Source organism: Archocentrus centrarchus, chromosome 9 (genome assembly GCF_007364275.1).
Source record: "Archocentrus centrarchus isolate MPI-CPG fArcCen1 chromosome 9, fArcCen1, whole genome shotgun sequence".
Classification (NCBI taxonomy): domain Eukaryota; kingdom Metazoa; phylum Chordata; class Actinopteri; order Cichliformes; family Cichlidae; genus Archocentrus; species Archocentrus centrarchus.
The window spans coordinates 26,224,779-26,248,883 of NC_044354.1; the positions used below are offsets into that span (position 1 = coordinate 26,224,779).

The 24,105-nt window shown below is 43.8% G+C and overlaps 2 protein-coding genes across 3 annotated transcripts in view; both read left to right on the forward strand.

Annotated features, from left to right (window-relative positions):
* The window catches only part of tacr1a (tachykinin receptor 1a), a 58,567-nt gene that overhangs the window by 28,077 nt on the left and 6,385 nt on the right, over positions 1-24,105 (forward strand). The window contains 3 exon segments of the mRNA XM_030736909.1: positions 13,876-13,909; positions 13,911-14,027; positions 16,446-16,642. Coding sequence (XP_030592769.1) covers positions 13,876-13,909; positions 13,911-14,027; positions 16,446-16,642 — 348 coding nt within the window.
* On the forward strand, positions 20,269-22,122 carry LOC115785366 (uncharacterized). Of its 2 annotated transcripts, none has more exons than XM_030736910.1 (5): positions 20,269-20,378; positions 20,715-20,773; positions 20,978-21,111; positions 21,286-21,422; positions 21,675-22,122. In XM_030736910.1, exons 1-5 carry the CDS (start codon positions 20,277-20,279, stop codon positions 22,044-22,046), a joined length of 804 nt encoding a protein of 267 aa, XP_030592770.1. In that variant the 5' UTR covers positions 20,269-20,276; the 3' UTR covers positions 22,047-22,122. The 2 variants fall into 2 exon arrangements, with proteins under 2 accessions (XP_030592770.1, XP_030592771.1); XM_030736911.1 differs by having other exon boundaries at positions 21,286-21,413.

Genomic DNA, 24,105 nt, shown 5'->3' on the forward strand with positions numbered 1-24,105 from the left:
TGATGGGGTGCCTGCTGCACTTATTACTTTTTTTAATGAAGCTGTAATCAGTGACATGCTGGAGCTGAGTGAGAAAACACTCACACCAAAGCTGCAAATGACACTTCTGATTAAAGCTGAACCCAGGTCAGACCCCTCATGTCGTTCTTTGTAGGTGTTGCCCCTCCATCTGCACCCCATCTGATGGCCTGTCTGCTGTCTTTGCAGTCAGTGGGAATTAGTATGCAAGGTCTCATAGGTGGGTATTAATAGATGTTACTACGTGCTTACACAGACAGAAAACTGTCCCCCTTTAACCCACTACAGCAGACATGGGCATGGTATGCACACTGGGCCACATCCAGCCCTTTGGTTGTCCCTGACCAGCTTGCATGAGATCAATGAGAAATTGGAAACAGAAATTCTAGAGTTAGGCTGAACCCGAATTCTACCTAATTCTTCAGACTTAACCGGCTGAGGTCAAGTCTGTTTGGCCAGTTTACTTTTGCTTTAGTAAAACTTTCAATAAAGTGTTTCAAATTTCTTTCTAAATATCTTAGAGGTTCTTTGACCAATGGTATGCCTTGCATCTGCAGAGATCCACATTCTCCTCTCTAGTCAAATTTGTTTAAAAGCAGCTTAAACTCTAAACCTGGGCTCTGGCTTTAACTATAGTGAGTTGATTGTGCATGCTTGCAGCAGCACAGTTGAGGATGTGTTAATGTCATGGGTGATATCCCAGGAGGTCCACTGGTACTCAGACCAACACCTTGATGTCAGAGTTAACCTCAGTTGACCTCATTCTTCCATCCATAGCCATCAGGTCAATCAAGGACTTTGGTGCTTTTAGCACTCTCCAGTATTTGCTGAGGGAAATAACCAGTGAATGCCATGATGTTATGAATCTGTTGCTGAGGGAAGGCAGCTGGTTCAATAGTCTTTAATGTTAATCATGTCTGACTAAATCTTTAACACCCCCCCCCCCTCCCCACACACACACACACAAATGCAAGAAAACCACACTAAACGACTAAGAATTAGCAAAATCTGCTCATTTTAGAGTCTTTCATTGTTTTTATCCTTGAGAGAATATTGCTGTTTGTTTCTCATAAGAAATTAAACACAAGAACATCTCACAAAAGAAAAATATTATGTGTGCATGCACACACACACACACACACACATTAAAATTATGCAATGTATAATTTGTCAGTACAGCTGTGACCTCCAAGTGAGGTTTAATGGATTCTGCTTGTTTGTCAGCCTGGTGATCTATTACAGCGTCTATTCCCTAAAGTGTCATTCATCACTTGGAGCCAAGGGTCAGCCGGAACCCTCTGGAGAGAATGACTCTGTCAAGGAGTCCATCTTCTAACTGTCACGTCCCAGGTCTAGTAGAAATCTAGACATAACGTGCTGGCTAATTCCACCACTCTTCCCTGCTGCACTCTTTATACCCAGTGGGTTTTTTTTGTTTTGTTTGTTTTACAAATATCAATAAAACTAGTCTCAGAAACACTGAATGTCCAAATACACCCACAACAAGGCCATAACAATCATAATGAACTGTAAAGTGCATGCAACACTTTGGCACTGGAAATGCTCAACCTGTGGGACTGTAGTCAACTCAGGAAGGGAGATTCCAAACAACTGGGGGTCATAATCAAACCTTCAGCTTTTTTTTTCTTGCTCATTATTGGTGGGACTCATTAATCTGACCTATTGGCATTTTAGTTCATAGTATGTGTAGATGCAATGTGTAGAGCAGTTCTACAAAACAGCTAGTCAACACTGATTATATATGAAGTTTAGTGATTTGAGATGAACTTAATCAAAAAAAGAGCTTAAATAACTAGACCTGGTATTTGGAAAAACAAGCACACAAAGGCAAACTCATATACAAATCAAGAACCTGAACTTGAAAAGTTTCACAAAGAATCTCAATAAAAATCTGTCAAAGATGGAAAAGACTGTAGTGTTGATTGGGACGTGAGACAGAGGTGACAACATTCTGGGAACTGCAAAGGCAGGAAAACAAATTTAATAGTCCAAAAAACTTGCCTGTTGTTGGCGAGTTGAAACTACAGTGACCTTAAGTCGGACTACAGAAAGTGCATTTACCTCATGAGTTCTCACCATGTCAAAGTGAAATGGTAATTGACCAGTTCTTATATAGCGCTTTTCTACTTTGACTGAGCGCTCGAAGCACTTACACAGCACATTTGCATTCACCCATTCACAGCCATTCATACAAGCACTTCCATTAAGCTAAGTGCTTATACTGTCTAACATTCACACACATTCATACTCCAACGCTTGTGTCGGAGAGCAACTTGGGGTTCAGTATCTTGCCTGAGGATACTTTGGCATGCAGCCTGGAGCAGCAGGACTTCAACCGCCAGTAGGTGACCTGCTCTACCGCCTGAGCCACAGACAAATGAAACGTTTGTCACGCACAGATTAGTTTCTCATTCTATCCACTCTTACTGCGTCTGCTCTACCTGCTGCAGAGATGACCCAGTGTAACTCCTGCCTTTTAAGTGGGCTTTCTGTGACTGAGAATTAATTCATGACAATCCTAAATTATGGCTATTATTGTAAACCTTAAATTCCCTCTGATCACTTTGATATAGCTCTTTTTTTTGTATAAATCCATGTTCCTCACACAACTTTATAAGAAAAAGATTTTATTAAAGGAGTGCAATGTTCAGAGCTCACATTCTGAGCCTTCACAGTCACTGAAGGTTCAAAACATCAGCAGCGGATTAACATGATGTCATGGCCGGGGAGGAAACGGACGAGGAAGGACAAACATGCAGGACTCCGGAGATGGGCATAACTTAAAGGCATTTATTAAAGTAGGGAAAAACAATACAAAAACCGTTCAGAAGGGAGACGAAGGGGAACCACAGGGAGCACAGGAACACACGGGCACACAACATCAACGACGCGACAAGGAACACATGGAAACTGAGGGCTTAAATACACACTGGGTAATCAGGGCAAGAGGAAACAGCAGGGAACAACAGGTGAGGCAAATGAAACTAATTACACAGGGGAAGCAAAGCTGAACACAAAGCACAGGAAAACCAGACTGTCAAAATAAACAGGAAGTGACAAACCAAGGAACATACTGACTAAACAACAGGCACAGACTCAGGACAGAGACGCAGACATATCACAACACTAGGAAACACAAGACATCAACCTACTGGGAGGACACACTCAGGAAATAAACTAACACAAAACGCTGGGCCAACGGCCCAGGACATGACAGTACCCCCCCCCTCAAAGGCCGGCTCCCGACGGCAAAAACACCAAAAAAACCCACACCCGGGCGGGAGGCGGGGGACCAGGAAGGAGGGCCCGAAACAAAAACAGACAGGGAGCAAACAAAGTCAGGAACAAACCCAAAAACACAAGGAAGCACTGGAGCAAGGGTAGAGCACAAGGGCAAAAAACAATAAGCACAAGGAACCGAACAAAGAAAAGCAATGGCACAAGCTGAATACAGTCCAAAAACCAGAGCAAAAACACGGGGATGAGAAAACAAAAAAAACAACCGGATGAAACAAAAAGCGACGGCACAAGGCCGGAGAGCTCCAATGTCCAAAATAGGGGGTCGAAACAAGGAACAGTCCAGGAGCTATGACAAAACAAAAACAGCAGGGGAAAAAACAGTCCACAGTTCAGGGGAGTCAGTGGGAAATCCAAAACAAAAAACACACAGTTCAGGAGGCCGCAGAGGCCAAGGGGCCACAAAGCAAAGTCCCAACGAGGGAGGCCGACCGCGCTCCCAGCGGCGGCGGCGGCGAGGACGAGAAGGAATCACTGGAGGCCGACCGCGCTCCCAGCGGCGGCGGCGACGAGGAGGGGTCACTGGAGGCCGACCGCGCTCCCAGCGGCGGCGGCGACGAGGAGGGGTCACTGGAGGCCGACCGCGCTCCCAGCGGCGGCGGCGACGAGGAGGGGTCACTGGAGGCCGACCGCGCTCCCAGCGGCGGCGGCGACGAGGAGGGGTCACTGGAGGCCGACCGCGCTCCCAGCGGCGGCGGCGACGAGGAGGGGTCACTGGAGGCCGACCGCGGGGCATGCGGCGGCGGTGACGGGGAGCGGTCACTGGAGGCCGACCGCGGGGCATGCGGCGGCGGAGAAGGGCGACCCCGGGCTCTGGTGGGGAACCCTCGGGTGACGTGGAGCGCTCGGACTGAGCAGAGACCCCCACCGGCTCGGACTGAGCGGGACCCCCTGGCTCGGAGCGCTCGGACTGAGCGGAGACCCCCATCGGCTCGGACTGAGCGGGACCCTCGTGCGCGGAGCGCTCGGACTGAGCGGGACCCTCTGGCGCGGAGCGCTCGGACTGAGCGGAGACCCCCATCGGCTCGGACTGAGCGGGACCCTCTGGCGCGGAGCGCTCGGACTGAGCGGAGACCCCCATCGGCTCGGACTGAGCGGGACCCTCTGGCGCGGAGCGCTCGGACTGAGCGGGACCCCCTGGCGCGGAGCGCTCGGACTGAGCGGGACCCCCTGGCGCGGACTGAGCGGAGACCCCCATCGGCTCGGACTGAGCTGAGCCCATGGGCTGAACGGGGCCTACATAGTGAGGCACCGGATGCGTAGGCTGGGACCGCGGAACAGGGCACACTGCTGCTTTATTGAGCAGCAGGGGCTGCTCGGGGAATAGCCGAGGTGCAGGGGACTGCGTGGACGCAGGCCGGGAGACGACTGGCTGCGTGGAAGCAGGCCGGGAGACGACTGGCTGCGTGGAAGCAGGCCGGGAGACGACTGGCTGCGTGGAAGCAGGCCGGGAGACGACTGGCTGCGTGGAAGCAGGCCGGGAGACGACTGGCTGCGTGGAAGCAGGCCGGGAGACGACTGGCTGCGTGGAAGCAGGCCGGGAGACGACTGGCTGCGTGGAAGCAGGCCGGGAGACGACTGGCTGCGTGGAAGCAGGCCGGGAGACGACTGGCTGCGTGGAAGCAGGCCGGGAGACGACTGGCTGCGTGGAAGCAGGCCGGGAGACGACTGGCTGCGTGGAAGCAGGCCGGGAGACGACTGGCTGCGTGGAAGCAGGCCGGGAGCTAGGGAGATCTGGCTGCGTGGAAACAGACCGGGAGCTAGGGAGATCTGGCTGCGTGGAAACAGACCGAGAGCTAGGGAGATCTGGCTGCGTGGAAACAGACCGAGAGCTAGGGAGATCTGGCTGCGTGGAAACAGACCGAGAGCTAGGGAGATCTGGCTGCGTGGAAACAGACCGAGAGCTAGGGAGATCTGGCTGCGTGGAAACAGACCGAGAGCTAGGGAGATCTGGCTGCGTGGAAACAGACCGAGAGCTAGGGAGATCTGGCTGCGTGGAAACAGACCGAGAGCTAGCTGACACTGGGGCCTGAGAGGGAGCTGACACTACTGGAGCTACAGAAGGAGCAGGAGCTGAGGGAACTGGGACCAAAACCGAAGGAACTAAGACAGGGGCTGAGGGAACTGACTGAGAGGGCACTGAAACAGCTGACACTGGGGACCGAGGAAGAGTTACTGGAGCTGACTGAAGGCGAGGGAGAGCGACTGGAGCTAGAGCTGACTGAGACCCTGCTGCTGCAGCTAACACAGAAAACCGATGCGAAGGCTTGGACCTGGTTGCCCCCACCCGCGGAACAGGAACGGGTGCAGAGGTCAGCCCGTCCGTGGCTGCCCCCACCCGCGGAACAGGTACGGGTGCAGAGGTCAGCCCGTCCGTGGCTGCCCCCACCCGCGGAACAGGTACGGGTGCAGAGGTCAGCCCGTCCGTGGCTGCCCCCACCCGCGGAACAGGTACGGGTGCAGGGGGAGCTGGAGCCAAGGGAGCGGGAGCAGGGTGAGCAGAGGGAGCTGGAGCTAACTGAGGGGTCTGAGACTGCGACTGAGGAGGAGCTGGAGCTACAGCTGACTGGGAACACTGCGACTGAGGAGGAGCTGGAGCTACAGCTGACTGGGAACACTGCGACTGAGGAGGAGCTGGAGCTACAGCTGACTGGGAACACTGCGACTGAGGAGGAGCTGGAGCTACAGCTGACTGGGAACACTGCGACTGAGGAGGAGCTGGCGCTACAGCTGACTGGGAACACTGCGACTGAGGAGGAGCTGGCGCTACAGCTGACTGGGAACACTGCGACTGAGGAGGAGCTGGCGCTACAGCTGACTGGGAACACTGCGACTGAGGAGGAGCTGGCGCTACAGCTGACTGGGAACACTGCGACTGAGGAGGAGCTGGCGCTACAGCTGACTGGGAACACTGCGACTGAGGAGGAGCTGGCGCTACAGCTGACTGGGAACACTGCGACTGAGGAGGAGCTGGCGCTACAGCTGACTGGGAACACTGCGACTGAGGAGGAGCTGGCGCTACAGCTGACTGGGAACACTGCGACTGAGGAGGAGCTGGCGCTACAGCTGACTGGGAACACTGCGACTGAGGAGGAGCTGGCGCTATAGCTGACTGGGGAGACGAGAAGGCTGGAGCTACAGCTGAGGTCTGTGGCGCTGGCTGTGGATGAAGGGTGGTGATGACAAAGTCTTTCACGAGCCCATGCAGAGAGTCCAGCAGCCAAGGATGGTCACACACTAGCCCTTGCAGTTTGGCTGTGATAGCTTTTTGCTCAATCTCGCATGGGTCAGACAGCAGCTCAAAGACCAACGAGTCCACCCACCGAATGATGGTCTGCTTTGCCACCTCAGGGAGGGGAAAAGCAGCGGGGTCCTGTGAACGTCTGTCCTTGTTAGTGGGTTGTTTTGTTCTGTTGGGCCGAGATGCATGAGTTTCTGCCTCCAAAATGTCCACCATCAGGGGAGAATCGATTATCTCTACATCGGCGGGTAGCCAAGAGAGATCTGGCTGGTAGCTGGTGGTGTGAGAAAGCCCCTTATCCCAAACGGTTGTGATACTGGAGTCAGTCTTACTCACAGAGACGGTAGTTTGTGCATGACGCTGTGACAATATCCGCGGCGTTATACCGCTCGGGTCTGGGGGGGCCCCCCACCGATGCTGCCGGGAACTCCCCCTCCTCCGTGGCCGCCGCGACTGCAGTGGAAGGGGGAAGCCAGTGAGCGGAGCCGCAGATGAAGGACGCTGACGGGCACTGTTCTGAAATGCTGGGCCCCCCAGCGCCAGACGAGTGCCGTTGAAGTAGCCGGAGCTAGCCTGGTCTTTAGTATGGTCGCGTCGTTCTGTCATGGCCGGGGAGGAAACGGACGAGGAAGGACAAACATGCAGGACTCCGGAGATGGGCATAACTTAAAGGCATTTATTAAAGTAGGGAAAAACAATACAAAAACCGTTCAGAAGGGAGACGAAGGGGAACCACAGGGAGCACAGGAACACACGGGCACACAACATCAACGACGCGACAAGGAACACATGGAAACTGAGGGCTTAAATACACACTGGGTAATCAGGGCAAGAGGAAACAGCAGGGAACAACAGGTGAGGCAAATGAAACTAATTACACAGGGGAAGCAAAGCTGAACACAAAGCACAGGAAAACCAGACTGTCAAAATAAACAGGAAGTGACAAACCAAGGAACATACTGACTAAACAACAGGCACAGACTCAGGACAGAGACGCAGACATATCACAACACTAGGAAACACAAGACATCAACCTACTGGGAGGACACACTCAGGAAATAAACTAACACAAAACGCTGGGCCAACGGCCCAGGACATGACACATGAATTGCGTCACTTTTTAGTTATGCTGGTCGTTTCATTCATTCATTCATTCATTTTTGTGAGCGGTCTGAAGAGCGCCATTATGAATTGTGGCATAGCACGATATCACATACCCTCTCATAAGGGATGTTCCAGTGTATCGTCTGCAAAAGGAGATAATAAATAACCACTGAGTCACCTTTCCTTAGTCTTATTACAACAGACGTGCACATACTTCAGGGTCACTACACTCAGTTCCTCAAACAACGACAGAAGGTAAAACAAAACACATGAGACAAAAGACTAACAAAATAAAACAGGAAGTGACTGAACACGGGAACGAAAACACAGACTTGACACAAAGAACAGAGGAGGGCAGGAAAAACAAACTCAGGGAATTTAGTCTAATTACAAATTACATAGACATTGCTCCACAGTCAACTCACTTCAACACACAGAAAATAGATAGAGGCACTTAAAGGTGGAATAACCAAACTGTGTTAAAATGATGGAGGCCATGGATTTAAATGATAGACGTTCACTGCGTGCGACAGCAATCCTGTCTCTTGAGGCTTTTTAGTGTTTTGACAGAGGGTGTGATGAATAAAGTGGTGAATGTTGCTCCCAAAGAATACACTGCTTCGCCATCTTTTTTTGACTCTGGAAACCCCGATTTATAAAATGAAAGTCATGTTGTATTCAGTAAGACTTTAAACTAGTAATTGAGGCCATAAACTCATCGGGAAAGGTTTAACTGAGGCTAAGGATCCAGTAAGCTGAATGGTCATTTCCCATAAACTGCTGTACAGCCAGTCTTCCTTTTGCAACAAGGGCAGTCTCTTCATAGACAGAATTCAGTTATAAGGCACTTCTGCTTTAGCTTTTATACACAGTCTGAGGTAGACAGTCATCTAGTAGCCAGTTGACCTAGCTTTAAGCTAGGTATTGTCTTGGGTAACTTTGTAAATAAAATGTATTTGCAACATTTTCATGTGACAGCAACATGCAACAAAGTGTGATGGTAATTTTGCATCATCTGTGTGGGATGGTATAATTTTATGTTAGCTTCAGCTAGGCAGCTAACTGAAAAAAAATTGTGATAGTTATTAATATTAAGTTACGCATCAGTCACAAAGGCCTAGAGACCACTCAGCAACCCCTGGTAACCTCCACTTGCTAGGGAAAAAATTAATATTCCTCAACTGGTTGTTGGTTGCTGGAGATTGCTGCTGAGTAAATAGATCACAAAGAGGGTGCTGCACCAAAAACCTCCGAAACTTACGCAAGGAGCCTTTTGGTGCAGCGCTGTATAACCTCTTTGCAAAAGGTTTCACCTAGTGACAGAAGCAACTTCAAGCAACCACTTGCCAACTGGTTGGGGAATACACATTTTTCCCGTGCAAAGGGTGGATACTATTGGCCAATGCTAGCTGGTCTCTTTGCCAGTGTGACTGGGATATGCTAGTGATTCAGCTGGGATCATGACCATAATCATAAGCATGAGGGAAATGGGAACGTTCAAATACAGAGAATCATAAGACCAAAAGTCGAAATCATGCAAACTCAGAAGTTCAAAAATAAACAAGCTAATAACAGATAAACAGATAAGCCAGTGTTTATGGATAAACCTGACTTCTTGTAGGGCAATTTGTGAGATTTAGATGTCCATATTGTGGAAGCTTACGAGTCTCTCTGACCTTTCATTCATTACCATAATTAGATTGAGCCATTTCATTATGGCAGCACTGTTTCTTTACACTGTATAGAGCCAACGTATACGCAAAGGCAGCTTTTTCTGTAATGCTGTATGTATACAAATATATAGATATAGATATAGATACAGATATATAAAGCCACTTCAATCATGCAAATCTGCAGCATCAGTGAATGAATCAGTCAGCTCTCTGTTTGCTTTACACGTCTGCTTCGTGATTCACTGTCTGGAGGAGACAGGATGAAGGAGCTCTTCAGAATGAGTGCATATGCCATTTGGATGGACACGGCATCTGGTGTCATAAGTGTGTCATTTTCAGCAATTCTATAATGTGCAGTGTGTCTGAATAAAAATGCACCATTTGGAGATAGTGTTGAAACACAGTGGGAGGCTGGGGACCTCAGAAAACAGACCCTGATAGGGTGACACTGGCAGTTCTTACTGGCATGACTGTTTACTGCATTATGGCAAAGGAAAGAGAGAGAGAGAGAGAGAGGAAGTGAGACTAGAGTGTTACTATCTTGTTTTTTAAAGCATGCCGCAGTTTGCTTTCGTTGTCATCATTTTTTTTTTTTTTTAAGCTTGATAAGACTGAGATATAAACCAGCGTTTAATTTTGCCTTGTTCTAGCAGATATGGAAACTAAGAAATTTACTTGATGAACTGCAAATGATTACTACTGTTAATACATGTTTTCTGTAAGGGACTTAGCTCCCTGTTACACCCAATTTCCCACCTCTCTGGCAAAAGATTCAATAAAGGGAATACCAAAGACACTAAGCAGAGGATATACTTGATGTGACTGTCACTCAGAAGAGTACACTCAAACACTCACAAACCAGCCGCATACATACTTAAAGGTTTACTTAAGAACTTAAAGTACCAGTGTGCATACAAATCACATCTGAACGTAGGCGAATTCCAGCTGCTTCACTTTTGTATGAATTGATCTTCCTCAGCCTTAAAGTGAAGGCTCTTGCACTTGTGTGACCTGTGACCTGCGACCTGTGAACCTTACATACTTCTCCTCCCTGTTCATGCAAAGTGTTAAAAATGTCACAAACAACATTATTATGGTGTGCCAACAAGCAACATGCACCAACAAGAACATGGCTGTGTCCCAGTTGCATATTAAATTTAAGGAAAATCTGAGTATGTATGATTTCCATAAAATGTGATGTATGGCAATGTGAAAGATGAAGCCACAGTTTCTTCAAAAGATATATTTATAATATCAACTCCTGACTCATGCTAACCATTACTCGTTTTTGGAGCAACTACATATTTGACCGAGGTGGCTTAAGCTTTTAATAGTACTTTTAATAGTATTACACTTAATCTTATGTTCGGAATAATGTATACATACAAGGGGTTATATGAGTTACTTTTGCTGTCATTGTCCTGTGCCTTTTCCATAGTTTGCACAGATCTACCTTGTATGTGTACATCCATAGTTCGCACTATGGATGCTCTCATTAGGTCGGCTGTCTTAGTGCCATTCCATCAATTCCATCTTCTCAGGCCTTGTCCATATGTGCTCTGTTCTAGTAGCCCACTTGTCCTCGGTATGTCCTCCCCCAACATCTGACGCAGACCTTGTTAAGCCGAGTGATGTCTGAGCTAGTTTAGTGTCTCTCACTCATGTTCTGAGGTAGGCTTGGGTGGCACAGGGCTTCTAGCCTGGGAACCCTTACTGGATGCACACCTTGACTGGGATTCAAATCCAGATGTACTGTTCCAAAAACAGCGATGCTGCCACTATAGCATACTCTAAAAACACTCTTGGATCTGTACGTCAGTGAGAGCTGATATCCTGATCTTTGGCATGTAACTCTGGCTGTGAGCACAGCAGCCCAGGTAACTTTCCATTCAAGCCTTTTGTTTAGAAAAAGTGACAAAAAAAATTCAGACAGAGGATGAACTGAGGGACTGCACCAGAGCAGAGTATGAGATAATAAAGAAAATGTGGGGTTGGAAAAGCCCATAGGTCTCATTGGATTTTGACAATTGGCAGCCATAAAAGCCCATATTTAGGTCATTAAAACAGTTCCAAATATAATTTTTTTAAAAAGTACAGTATGGATGTTGTGTGGGAAAGTGTTTAATTTGAGACTAAAACCGTTTTTGTCTTGGTCCTGGGCCTTTTGCCCAGTGTTTTATGTTTTTCTCACTGAAGTTCTGTTATTGTTTCATTTTCTGTGTGTTCTGTTTCTTGGCTTGCTTTTGCCTTCGTTTTTTATGGGTCTGCAGTTTGTATTTTCAGGTCTTACGTTAGTTATTTGACTCATGTTCTTGGTTATTTAGTTATGGTTTGATTACTAGTTCCCCAGTGTTTCCCAGTGTGTTGTGTCAAGTCCATGTCTCTGTTTCCTCATTTTGTTATATTTTGCCCATCTTCTGTTCCCTGTATGTTGTGTTCTGTTTGCTTCCCTTGTCTCATTAGTGTCATTTTGTTCGCCTGTGTTCCCAGCTGTCTCCACTCCCCTCATTATCCCTTTTTTATTTAAGCCCTGAGTTTTCCTCATATCTTCATCATTAGTTTCCCTGCTGTGTGCCCTTATTTCTGTGCTTGTGCTCAGTTCTAGTTAAGTTGCAGTGAGTTTGTAGTTTGTGCAGCTGGCTCCCGGCCAGCCCAGCCTTTCGTTCTAAACTTGCTAATAAAGCTTAAATTTAATTCACTTTCACCTTTTGAGTCCTGCATTGGGGTCCTCTGCCTTGCCTGCCACAGTATTACGTGACAGTTTTTAGTTTGTTTTCCATTCATTTTATTTCTGCACAGTTACACATTAACATGGTAATCTGTGGAGATTGACTCACTTTTAGAGCCAGACATTCAAGGAATGGCAGCATTTTGCTCTTCTGTGTTGGCTTCATTTTTTAGACCCTGAGGTTGCTGCTTAGTTTTGAGAACAGACTGAGACTAACATCCACATAGTAACCTCCTTGGTGGAGAGGGTGGAAGGCATAATGCCATTTATAAGCTACAGCTTCCTCTGTTTTGGATTCCAGTCCTTATTTATTTTCAGTAATCTTTTCCATATACTGTAGGACCACGTACATTACCATTATTTGCCTTCCACTGCAGTAAAGGAGTCTTTTTAAAAATGTACTGCGTTATCTCCATAATGCAGACTTGTCTGTTAAAGTTTAACTGCGCATGGCTTAAAGCACTGATATGCTTTACTTTGACAGGGTCACAATCTGTGTGTGTGTGTGGTGGTGGTGGTGGTGGTAGGGTATTACTAAAAGCTTATCTGTTCCTGGGTATTCAAAATAATTAACAAAATTGTAGTTTATTGCCTCATAAGGGTCCTTGAGGTCCATCTGCAGCATGGCCAGAGAGAAAATCAGACTTTCCTCCTCGGGCTGCTGGAATCAGGGGGTCTCTGAACACAGTTAAACACACTTCCTCTGCACAGATCAGCGATATATAACACAATTTTCCACATTTTAATGGACATTAATGCATTCATGCAAACATTAACAGACCACAATACACAGTGCACCACATTTTACAGTGTGCTAACATGATCAAACACTGTGTGTGTGATATGTTTGCAAATCATTAGCTAAATGCAGAAACTGTCATAACTAATTACTCCATGAAGGGATTAAATTTATTGGACAGAGAAGAGGTCTGACTGCCACTCTCACATCTGAAATTTTGTTATAAAGTAAAGCTATCTCTTAATTATTCAGGCAAAGACAGTGATGATTATTTCATTCAGTCCACTCGAAGAAGCTTCATTATTTTGCTATCAGTGTTTCGGGGTACTGGAGACCTTTTACTATGTACAGCAGGAAATTCCAACTACAAATGAGCTCAGAGCGCTTTCAGATAATTGATTTGGTTTTCCTGCTCACACCTTATCTATTTTGGTACACTAGCGACTTTTGTAATGCCTGACTGCCTTATCATGTGCAGTGGACGTTCAGCAGCATAATAAGTGCTCTTTTACATCACATTCAAAAACTTGCACCAAACTTTTATCAATAACTAATAGTAATTGATTTAAACATCCTGTTATCAGATGCACTGCAACCACATCGCTCTTTGACAACAACACAGGAAAATCAGGCAGGGACAAAGAAATGTTTCTGACACTATTTAGGTTGGATTCAAAAACAAACTCACCGTGCACTATGGCTCACACCAATGGGGCTGTAAAACCCTCAGGAAATTATGCTCTTCCTCACCCCATTACTGCCTCACCAACAGCATCAGCACAACAGAAACTCTTGAGTAATGATGGGCACACTGCAAGCTCAGCCTCACTCTGGAACAATTCACAAATCAAGTATTACTTTATGCAGTGATACAAATAAAACATCCACAGAGCTGCCAGTTTCAGACTCTTTGAGCAAGGGCAGCACGTGTATCTGAATAAAGATCAAAGGCTTCTGGATTTTTACTGACACCTTTAGGTCACCTCCTACCAACGTGTATGTATTAAATGGATAGAAATATTTGTAATGATGTGGCATATATGTCTTGTTGTAGGTATTACGTGTGTGTGGTCATCCTGATCTATTTCCCTTCCACTGATGGTGATGGGTTGTGCTTATCTGGTGGTGGGACTGACTCTCTGGGCCAGTGAGATCCCCGGGGACTCTTCTGACCGCTACAAGGAGCAGCTGACTGCCAAACGCAAGGTAACCTGCACTTGGGCTTCCTCACTAATCTAACGTCTGTGCTCTGCAGCCCTGAGCAGGATGTGATTGATGTCTCCCCTTGTGATAAAATAATCATCATAGCACCACACACCTGAATCCCAGCTCTCATTCCCTTTTCCTATTTTACGCTGTTTTTTCAGACCACTTATTGTTCTTTCAGCCAATCACGGCCTTTTAATCTTCTCTTTTCACCATTAGCTCTTTATCCCTGCCTTATCTACCCATTTCTCTCTTTTCATGGGCCCATTCTTGGGAGGTGCAGTTATACTTTCAAGATGATGATGATGATGATGATAAACATCTTCAATTTGATACATTTTTTTTAGCAGCTTTTGTGGAGTCTAGTTCTGCATAAGCTTAGAATGGCTTTGCTCTATAAACTGCAGTGTCTGAGAGCGAGACAGTAAGTATTTGATGAATTACAGGTAATTGTTGCCCAGACATTCATGGTCCCCAGAGGATGTATCCTACTGACTTGTGAATAGGTGATGAGGTGGATGTTTCTTTTCAGTGGCATTCATTAATTAATATTGGATGCATGGTTTGTTCATTAGGTGTAGACAGTCATGCCTCCTCTGGGTAAATTGTATTGTCACTTTTTTAACAGCCATAACGAGGTCACTTTGATTTCTCCAAAACCTGCAATGCTAATTGCATTCCCACTAACTACACCCTTGTGTTCAGTGCCAACTGGCAGATTTTAGTATCCAAGCCTGATGATGGTGAACATAGTAAATATCTGCTAAAGTTCAGCATGCTAGCACTGTATGCACATTAGTTAGCCTTTTCTTAAAGCACTGTTATTATTGGACTTTTTCTGTTTCTCACAATTAAAAATAAAACATACCGAAAAACGTTTGTCAAAACATAGAGATCAATCTGTAACATTTTCATCTTTCATATTTTCGATTAAATGTCACTGAGCGCTGTCTGTTATTGACTGCACTGGTGGTGTGTCTGTTATATTTTTATTTTGTCACAGAGCGATTTCAAAGCAGCTGAGGTTTTTGAGCACAGACAGATTTGTTGGCTCTGTTAGCCCACAGATCGGTAAATAAAACAGAAGGTGAATGCTGAGTCCTCGGGGGAAACAATCAATGCAGTGCAGCATGCAGTCTCGTCATTAGGCGATAACAAACCAAGCTGGCAATTGAGAACACCTGATGTAACACTGCTGTGACGAACACCTTTTACAGGCTCTGTGTCTTATTTGGTGAAGGGCTCCTACTATGGTGGGGCTCAATGGCGGTTTGTGTGTGGGGTTTTTTTCTGGGTGCTTCATAGCATGTTGGGTTAATCTGTGGTTCTGAAAAAGTTGGTGCACTGTGTTACCAAATGTAAATAAAAACAGAATGCAATGATTTGTAAATCTCAAAAAGGCATATTTTGTTCACAATAGAACTTAGGAAACATATCATGTGCAAGCTGCCAATTTCATAGCCACTAATGCATCCTCATACAATCACAGACGTAGGTTTTTGAACTGATAACAAGCCTGATGGTCCCTGTCCTTTTTAGTCCAGATGATGCGTCATCCATGTTTCCCAAAAAGAATTTCCACAGAGCAGTTTTCCACTTTGCCATTGTCCATTTTAAATGAGCCCGAGAAGGTATAACTTTTTAATTTTTGGCCTTTTCCCTTGGGCACAGAGATTGTTCCAGATTCTCAGAAACCTTTGGTGAATTTTTCTTACCTTAGATAATGAGAGGCAAAGTCTTTTACACTAAGGAACATTATTCTGCATTTGTTCCACAAATTGTACATGTAGCTTTTGGCAGATTGGTGAACCTCTGCTCACCTTTACTTCTGAGAAACTCTGAGATGCTCTTTTTATACCTAATCATTTTAATGACCTGTTGCCAGTTAACCTAGTTAGTTGCAAAATGTTCCTTCAACTGTTTTGTTTTGTTTTTTTTAATACTGCTTACTTTTCCAGCCTTTTGTTGTCCTGTCCCAATCTTTTTAAGACATGTTGCTGCCATCAAATTCAAAATTAGCCAACATTTTCCTCAAATTGGTACATTTTCTCACTTTAAACACATGTTAAAACAGATCTGTTTTCTGTGTTTTCTATGTTCTATTGGGTTTTTTTGAGATTTGCAAATCATTGCATTCTGTTTTTCAGAATTGGTGTATAAATGTGAAAGGTTGTCTGTCTCAGTGTTAGCCCAGAGATGGGAACTTGTTCAGGGTCAGCTGAGATAGGCTCCATCACCCTGCGAAGATGGATGGATGGATGGATGCTGAAATGTCTGTCATTTTAATCATACCAATAATAACCTTAAGGTTTTTTAACATTAATAAAAGATACCAATTTGTAATTTGTCTACCCTTAATTTTACTCTAACCCTAAATCTACAACACAAAGCATAATTGTGCTGTTGTGTATCCAACAGGTGGTGAAGATGATGATTGTGGTAGTGTGTACTTTTGCCATCTGCTGGCTGCCCTACCATGTCTACTTCTTGCTGCACCAGTTCTTCCCTAGCATGGCTGAGGAAACATTCATCCAGCAGGTCTACCTTGGTATCATGTGGTTGGCCATGAGCTCCACCATGTACAACCCCATCATCTACTGCTGCCTAAACGACAGGTTAGTTAGCATCTCCACACCCTTGTGCACACAAATACTTCTGCCACAGACCACCTCATTAGTTCCACATTCTAAATATTGGCGTTCAGTACTATCTTTATTTTTATGTAATGGGTTCAGCTGCATGAGGCATTTCTCTTGATCATACTAACATGACTGCATCCCTCTGTATGCTTCAAATTTGTGGACAGCACCCTCAGGATGCAATTGTCTTATTCAACTACATCAAAGAGTTGTTCTTTATAGCTGACAAGAGTGGCACACAGTGTCACTTACATTTTTGTTTTTCCTTGACATTATGTGAAATTCTACTAGAGAGAACATTATAATGGTGTAAACGTAAGTGACGGTCAACAGACACAAACTGTTACGTGCACCATATGAATCGTTAATGCTCTACTGCTGTTTTAGTGACAAGCACTTTAAAACTCAGCTGCCTCAAAGAGGTCGCTCCTGCTCACTTTGAGATTATTCATCTGGAAACGCTCCACATCTCAGACTAAAGTTAGGATCTGAAAGTAGCTGAGTCCCACTGAAAACATTAACAGAGCTGTTTCCTATCAGGCTACCGTGATTTCCTCATCTAAATTACAAAATCAATTGGAAAACACTTCTGTAATTATTTTGTCAGTAGTGTTCGCTGCAATGTTCCAATTAATTTTTAGTCTCTTTTTTTTTTTTTTTTTTTGGTAACACCTGCAAATGTGTTAATGAACGCAGGGATATTTACACATTTTGTGTGCTCACCAGTTTTTACGTTTTTTTTTTTGTCACTGTCTATGTCTGTGAAACTTCTACAGTTATGTAACACAAGCTGTAACACAGTAATAAACAATCTTTGACTGAATGCTTGGCTTACAATAAGCATAGTGAGTTTTTTAATATTAATCTGTTATCCATACAATCAAGAAAGCACCTCCAACATTACATTATACTCTTTTCTGAAAATAAAGTATATAATTGGTATTCATTCATAGGGTAGTTAAAAAAAAAGTAGATAACATACATACAGCTGACCTTATCTGTGATCTTCTTGCCTGAGGTGCCATTGACAGTTCATTCTATTGTAGACTCACATGATCTTCTATTCTCTTTGGTGTGAAGCTGCTCTGTAGAGTTAACATTAATAATCTGGCGCACACATGCACCAGATTTATAGTTTCCTTTGCATTTATAATATCTGGAGGATACATGTAACATTGGATGGATGTTATTGTCACAGTGTAGTCTACCAGTAAGAAAAGGAGGGAAAAAATAACCACCTGTGTCCTTTAAGCCTGCATTAACTGACTTTTTGTTTACTTGGAGGCTGTGCAGCAAGCTACACAGATTTCATTATGAAGTTGAAATGAGTAATGTGTTACCAGTCTGTTTACACAACCGGAATCCACAGAGCTTCATTAGCATCTATTTAAAGTTGTTTCTCAGTCCATCAGACAAATTTAGGTCTAATATTCAGTCTCTGACCAACTCCTGAGGGAAATATCTCTTTAGCTGCTAAATGCTCTGCTGAGTTTTTATTAGGGCTAACCCCACAGAGAAGTAGAGTTGATTTGTTGGTTGTTGAGAAGAACACCAGTTCGGCTCGCGGTTTCTCAGTTAACCCCATCCTGCTGCTGTGCTGCCACTGCCTGGCATTGCACCCCTGACTTCAGGGACACACTTTGTGATGAGTCCTTTATGGTTTTTGTTGCTTTCCAAAGGCAGCAGGAGGTGAAGATACCATCCAGGGCAGGTAGGTGTGTGTTTTCTCTGCAGTTCTGATGACTCTCTGCAGGGTCTTTTTGTTAGCTGCAGAGCTGCTGCACAGTAAAATCCTGAGTGTCAAATAAGCAGTGTCAGAACATGTAAACTCTATAAGAGTCAGTTCAACACCAGTGGGTGTAAAATGCCTCCTTATGTTCTGCAGTGTTGGTGTATATATTCAGAGTTAAAACAGGTTTTTTAAAAATAACTCTTTACAGTGTAACTTGTCAAGTGTTAAAGGAAATGCACTCGGTTAGAGTTACTAAAACACTATAATGCAGTGTTAATGAAAATTCTCCAAACTGAGTGTAAAAAAGTACTCTGAAAAGCTCCGCCCCCTTGCACTTTGTGCCAGACCGAAGAGAATTTTATCGGCGCCATTTTCAACTTCTCCGCCTTGCTGGAAAAGTCTCGGTAAGTTTCCTCAATTTTTCATTTTTTCCTGAATTTTCACTGTCGTTACACTCAAAGCAGCATATTAAAATAACATGGTTCTTCAGACAGAAAAAAATATGCTTTTCACGTGACAGATGTTTGAGGAGTTGTTAGCTAGCTTAAACCTTCAAAATGTTATCCTATATTTAGCATTAAATAAAGATGGCATTTTAGACATAAAATTGCATTAACGGGTCACTACGCTTCCAAACGTTGATAGGAACCTATAAAATATACTTCAGGGCTGATTTTGGGAATTGACTTCAGACACCTGCCTCGAGCTCCCCCGGGTTATGTTTTCAATTTGCCTCGGGGGAAACTCCTTCTGCGGGAGCTGCGGTTCCTCTGAAACAGCATGAAATGTATCGTCGGTGTTAATTAAATCTCAGCTATTTCTACTTTTTAATGGTATTCTATTAAAGTTATGCTTGTTACTATCAACGAACATGAAATCGTCCTCAGATGAATATCAAATGATCAACTACGTTTGTGGTTTGTTTAAAGTAATTCTTGAGTCAAAACAGTGTTTTAGTCGTTGATCGCCAGGCGCTGAGACGCCTTGCACTGGGCTGAGAAAATCGGTTTACTTTCAGAATTCTGCTGTCACAGCATTTAGCAGACAGGAGCACACCCCGCGGACTCCACACCGGCTAGATCGCTGCTATTATTGCTGCTTGCTTCATACACACCTAAAGAGGCGGAGCCCTTACTGAGACGTGAGCTCAGGTGGAGCAAAAGGAGACGTTTTTCTAGCATCCAAAAGAAGCCCCCCCCCCCCGAACCACCCACTATTAAACGTTTACTGGGAAGCAGCTGGAAGTCCTCCATCAACCACCTGATCAGCAAGTGAAGAAAAGACAACTTTGTAGCTGCTTCATCCACCCTGTTTGTTTCACACAGGGAAAAACTGCTGTACGGAAGTTAAAATATGCAGATGAACTGTAATTCTTATCCAATTACTTCAGTAATCAATGGAATTATCGATAGAATACTTAATTACTAAAGTTGCAGCCCTAATTTAATTTGCTCCTTTAGGACAGCACCACCACAACATGTGAGAGAGATGTATGCTCAAGGCATGATTGAAAAGTTCCCAAACCTGCGTGATCCTTATTCCAAAAATGGATATGTAAGTATTAAATCCAATATCCAAGTTGTTTTAAATTCTTTATCTTTTGACCCAAATGCTGCCTTTCTAATAAAATAGCCTGTTAACCTATTTTAAAGGAAGATTTCTATTATGGTTAAAGTGGCTACTTAGCATGGAGGCTTAAAATCATCCAGAGGAAGAGCACCTTATCAGAGGGGAGAAGATCATCATGTCAGCTGACTGGGTGTGGACCAACAGCCAGAGGAGATGCTTCATTTAACCCTGGTGACCCTAAGAGAAGAGCCATATAAGGAAGCTAATTCCTTCATGAAATATTCTGATGAGGCCGCCATCAGGAACAAAATGAAGATGATGTTTGATTACCGTTGCAAGATGGTCCTGGACGAAAACAGATCATCCAGCGTCTTGACTGAATTTCCTCGCTTCAGAGATGTCAGAGGCTTGGTAATTCAGCATTTTACACAAATAGCCTGTTGATGTACAATTGTGTGTTCATAAGTGAATTGACTTGTTCTCTAAAATGAAAACCTTCTAAAATAGCTATACATCTCATTTTGGGCAAACTCCACACTTTACTTTTGATGCTTTACCTAAGTAGGTTTGGTCAAAAAAATTAAATCAAAGAAGTTAGTTTCTGATCATGAGTTGATCACACAATCCAGTAAGATCTTTGTTTTTTAAATTAATAACCTCTTTAAACAAACCTGCCCCTGAAATAAAGGCCTGGAGATGAATTGGCTTTGTGTTATATTGCAATAAGCTCTTTTTCCATATGTTTAGATTGAGCAAGACTTCATTCTGGAATTTGGAGAAGATGTAGCTACCAGGTTTTTGGAGAGGTTAGTGCCAACATTTTTTTTTCCCCCATAAACTGCAAACATTCGTTTTATATTGGAATACATTTGTTTTTATTTTACATAATTTTTCAACATGGTAGTGTATGGTTTGCAGTGATTATTTTCAATGTGTTTTTATTTTTTGATGAGTGTTGTACTTCTTGTCTTATTTTCTGTGCTCAATTAATAGAATGCCTTTTACTTTAGGTGGCCGACTGTTTTCAAGCATAAAGTGATCCAGCAGAGCAAGACTCTCCCTACCTCAACCGACCTTGAAGAAGTGATCTACTGTGCTGAAGGAGCTTCAAGTGAGGAGGAACTGGATGAGACCCTTACCTCTGGTAGTTTTATTCTGTAGGACTTAAACCTAAGTATTAATAGTAGCTGGAGGAATTGTAAAGAATTTTTATTTAATTGAATTTTCTATTGGATTTCTTTATGTTTCGGCTTTAAAGGAATAGCCTTCTAATTTTTTTTCTTTATTTTCATGTTCTGTGTTATTTCTGTTCTCACAGGCTGGGACAGTGATCTTGCTTCCATCATTCTCCTGTTCCACCTGATTCCTCCTTCCTGTCAGGGTTACAAAAGACGTGGGAAGGTTTCTCCATCCCAGGATGAGGAGCACCATGTGGTCTTCCAGAAGGTTTGTAATGTATGTTAATTTTTGCAACAACTATTACCTGTTCCCTTTCTCCTCTTTTGCTATGATTCTTTTCATATATGAAATGGATTCTGTTTTAAAATTATATGGAACCAATTTCATTCCTTTTATTGCTATGTATTCTTCTATTTGGGGGCAGAGAGTGTTGGTTAGGTGTTGATTTGAACTTTGACAGGGAAAGCTTCTGGCAGTTTTTGACAGAAATTTTAAATCCCACTTATTTTTCCTTTTTTTCATACTTAGAGTGGAACAAGTGTCCAGGAACATGCTGATGCCATGAACTCCACTACGCAGCCCTACCCACTTGCTGTTGGGACAAAGAGGAGCACCATTCATGAGTTCTTCATTGTTCTGGACAAGCAGGTCGTACCATGCAAGTCAGCCAGCTCACTTGGAGCTTTTGATGAAATTTTTCACTTCGTATTTGGAACTGTTTATAATCAAATCCTCCACAACATGTACGTCTTGGAACTTGGAGAGTTAAAGGAAGGTGCTGAAATTGCTTCAGAACTTTGTAGTGAACACTCTCTCTCTCCATGTCAAACACAAAATTACTTTCAACTGGGGCTACAGAATTTCATCGGCAACAACATATTCCTAATTGGTCACTGGTAATCTAAAGATCTAATTTGAAAAGCTTTTGTGTAAAATTTTATGTGACCTTAAGAAAATGGGTGCTTTTAACTTTGTCACTGACCAATTGATATTTGTCGTTGTTAAAAATGGCACTAATGTCAAGTTCTTCAAAAAATATGTATTTCTTAGATAAATGGATAAAGATGTTCCAGTAAATTCACATTGTCTTAGAAAGTTTTTTCTTTCTAATCAAACTGAAAATGCAGAGAAGCCTTTAAGTGCATTTATTTTGTACTGAACTTAATAAATTAATAAGACAAGGAAGATGGGTTCTTTTTGTGCTACAAATATCTTTGGCTGTATGTCGTAAGAAATATTAACAATAGGTTTATAAAAACAGTATATAATTGTGTAAATTTTTTTGACACTGACTGAATTGGTTACACATTAACACTGTTTAGAGTTAAATTAATTAACAGTAAATAGATCTTACACTTGTTAAGAAAAATTGTAGGAGTTGATTTAGAATAACACTTAAAGTAGCAGTGTCATATTTAAATAACACTGTGAGTGTTATTTATGTCATAGAGTAAAAGTATATTAACAATGTGAGTGCTGATTAAATTTTACTCTATAGCTAAATTTAACTCTAATCAGAGTAAAATCAACTCTGAAAATGTAACGCTGAGCTCAGTGTAATTTTAACACTGTACAGGGCGGGACCATATGTTCACTGGCTCAGTGTTAAAATTGACTCTTTTAGTGTTGCATTAACACTGCCCATTTTACTGTGTGCTGTACCACACCAAGCTGCCATAGGTCAGGACACTCAATAGAACAGTGATAGAAAGACACCAGCAGATGTTGTGGCAGGTTGATCTTCCTGAGAGCACTCAGGAGGTGTACTCGCTGCTGTGCCTTCTTGAATCAGATTATGTTGTGTCCATGTGTCCAGTATAGATATACCCAGGAACTTAAATGTTCCACACCTTCCCCATATATTTCCACCTTTTTCTACTAAATCAACAATGGGCTCCTTTGTTTCTTGATGTTTAAGTCAGGTTGTTAGCTGCACACCAGTCTGTCAACCTCTGCACCTCCTCCTGTATGCTGTCTCATCTTCCTCTGCTGATCAGGCCCAACACAGTTGTGTCATCTGCCAATTTAATGATGACATTGGATTGTGAGTAGACTTATACACTATATTGCCAAAAGTATTCACTCACCAATCCTAATAATCGAATTCAGGTGTTCCAATCACTTCCATGGCCACAGGTGTATGAAACCAAGCACCTAGGCATGCAGACTGCTTCTACATTTGTGAAAGAAGGGGTCGCTCTCAGGAGCACAGTCAGCTGTTAGTGGTATCATAACAAAGTGGAAGCGATTACAAACGACAGCAACTCAGCCACAAAGTGGTAGGCCACGTAAATCATAGAGTGGGGTCAGTGATGCTGAGGAGCACTAGAGGAACAAATCAGAGCCGGGCCGGGGCAGGGCAAATGACCGGGCCCTTTATACCCAAATAATAAAGCTCATCATAACATCATTTTACAAGATACACATGCCTGCAACAGCGGGAATGTGTATGTTATGAAGTGCCACTCATGTTAGCTTAGTCCGTAAAAATGTTGCCAAGTGACTGATGATGACGTTGGTGGACGGTTGGTGACGAGTTTCACCCAAAATACACTTGGAGAAAATATCAGTGATCCACTTGAAAATTTTGCGTGTCATAAAGTTAAATGTAAGAGAGAAAATAAAGCCAGTCATGCAGCACAACATTTTTATTCAATATTTTACACTTACTACATCAATAAAGTCAGTCGCGTCTTGTAAAGTTTTTAGCAACCATGACTCAGTCCTGACTGTGGCAGCCTTTAAAACCCCTCATGTAAAACAATGACTCATGGGTGATGTAAAGTAGGCTGTACCTTTGGCCTTACACCATTGCTCATCTGGATGCACTCAGGAGAGTCCCCCCTTGTCCAGTTCTCCTTGGACGTGATAGAGGCCTGGCTACCTGAAATCTCTATCCTGTCTCCCATCCAGGCCCTCTCTAGGCCCGGGCTGGGGGTGTGCCAACCTCCCAGCCCCC

Excerpts from the sequence above, each read along its gene's own strand:
- LOC115785366 (XM_030736910.1), top strand. The coding sequence starts at position 20,277 with ATGAAGATGATGTTTGATTACCGTTGCAAGATGGTCCTGGACGAAAAC. Across the intron at positions 21,112-21,285 it reads GGATGAGACCCTTACCTCTG|GCTGGGACAGTGATCTTGCT; the intron begins GTAGTTTTATTC and ends CTGTTCTCACAG. Across the intron at positions 21,423-21,674 it reads TCTTCCAGAAGGTTTGTAAT|AGTGGAACAAGTGTCCAGGA; the intron begins GTATGTTAATTT and ends TTTCATACTTAG.